Genomic DNA, 1,243 nt, shown 5'->3' on the forward strand with positions numbered 1-1,243 from the left:
TGTGAGAGGTCATGTGCCGGGAAAGGTGGTGCCGCTCCCTGAAAGTCTCATTACAGATTGGACACTTTAACTTTTCTTCTCTCCTTCTTTTAACAAGAGGTTCCATGGCATACTCCTTTTTGTGGTGCGAGCGCATGTGGTAGACCAGGTCAGAGGTCATGCGGAAGGAGGCGTTGCATTTGGCACACCAGTTCTGGGCAGGCAGACAAAGTGAAGTAAACGAAGGGGGCAGAAGCGTGAGAGCAGAGGGCATTTGCAGCTGGATGGGGCCTGAGGTCTTGGGCCAGTAGGCTGTGGCGTATAGGAAAGGGTTCTGTTTTGCAATGCCACCCGGCACAGGACAGTTGCTGCCTAGTTCTGAGCCTTGGAGCTTTGCGGCGAGGTGGTCTGCCTGGTAGAGTCTATTGGAAGAGACGGTGTCGCCCACCGCAGGATGGCAGTCTACTGCCGGCAGAAGCTTGGGTGCCATGACAAGAGGTGATAGCTGCGAGAAGGTGCGAGACGGCTGGCTAAAGGCACTCTTTCTCTCTGAGCCTACACCACCCTGCTGGGGCACCGAAGTGAAAGCGCTGCCAATTGACGAGGTCTCCATTCGGGACTGTGGGGGCTGAGTCTCGCTGAGAACCTGTCTGATGTTGAGGTGCTTTTCAGCCGGATTGCTGCTGGACCGGCCAGCCTCCTTGTTCTCCGAGTTGGAGCTGGAGTTTTTACCGCTGTGCTTCAAGCTCTGAGGTGACTTCTTGACCTCTGTGAAGGCACTCCTCTTGGTTTCCGTCGACTCTGAAACAGAGGGCGAGAAAGCCCGCCTGCTCTCATCCAGACCGTATGCTCCACGGTACTGCTGCGCCGAGTTGGCCAACTCCTCTTTGGACTTGGGAGGCTGAGATAATCCACTGTTCCTGCTGTCCTCCATGTCAGAAAACCTGCGCTTTCCAGAGTTCTCACTCAGGATTTCGGCCTCTTTGTCGCTTGGCGGACTGGTTCTGTTATTCTCCAAATCCCTGGCTAGATTATGGAAGTCTGTGGATGGCTTTCCTTCCTGTGGATTGGAGAAGCCATCAGATCGGCCCAGTTTGGGACTGGACCTGGCAGGAGGTAGACTAGCCTGGTCACTGGCATCAGTGGCCTCCTCCTCTGGGCTGGCCATGCTTTGTAGTCTCTTAGTACAGCGGAATCTTAGATGAGCCAAAAAGGGAAACTCAAACTGGAAACGCTGGCTGCAGTCTGGGCACAAAAAGGGTGA

The 1,243-nt window shown here is 54.7% G+C and overlaps 1 protein-coding gene across 1 annotated transcript in view; it reads right to left on the minus strand.

Annotated features, from left to right (window-relative positions):
• Positions 1-54: 54 nt before the first annotated feature.
• Positions 55-1,243, minus strand: part of LOC107578739 (PR domain zinc finger protein 8-like) — a gene marked incomplete at its 3' end in the record, with an annotated part of 21,400 nt that continues 20,211 nt past the window's right edge. The window contains exon 2 of the mRNA XM_016264665.1: positions 55-1,224. Within this exon, the coding sequence (XP_016120151.1) occupies positions 55-1,224 (1,170 nt within the window). The remainder of the gene's footprint in view (positions 1,225-1,243) is intronic.

This window comes from Sinocyclocheilus grahami, unplaced genomic scaffold, assembly GCF_001515645.1.
Source record: "Sinocyclocheilus grahami isolate Dianchi unplaced genomic scaffold, SAMN03320097.WGS_v1.1 scaffold11731.1, whole genome shotgun sequence".
Classification (NCBI taxonomy): domain Eukaryota; kingdom Metazoa; phylum Chordata; class Actinopteri; order Cypriniformes; family Cyprinidae; genus Sinocyclocheilus; species Sinocyclocheilus grahami.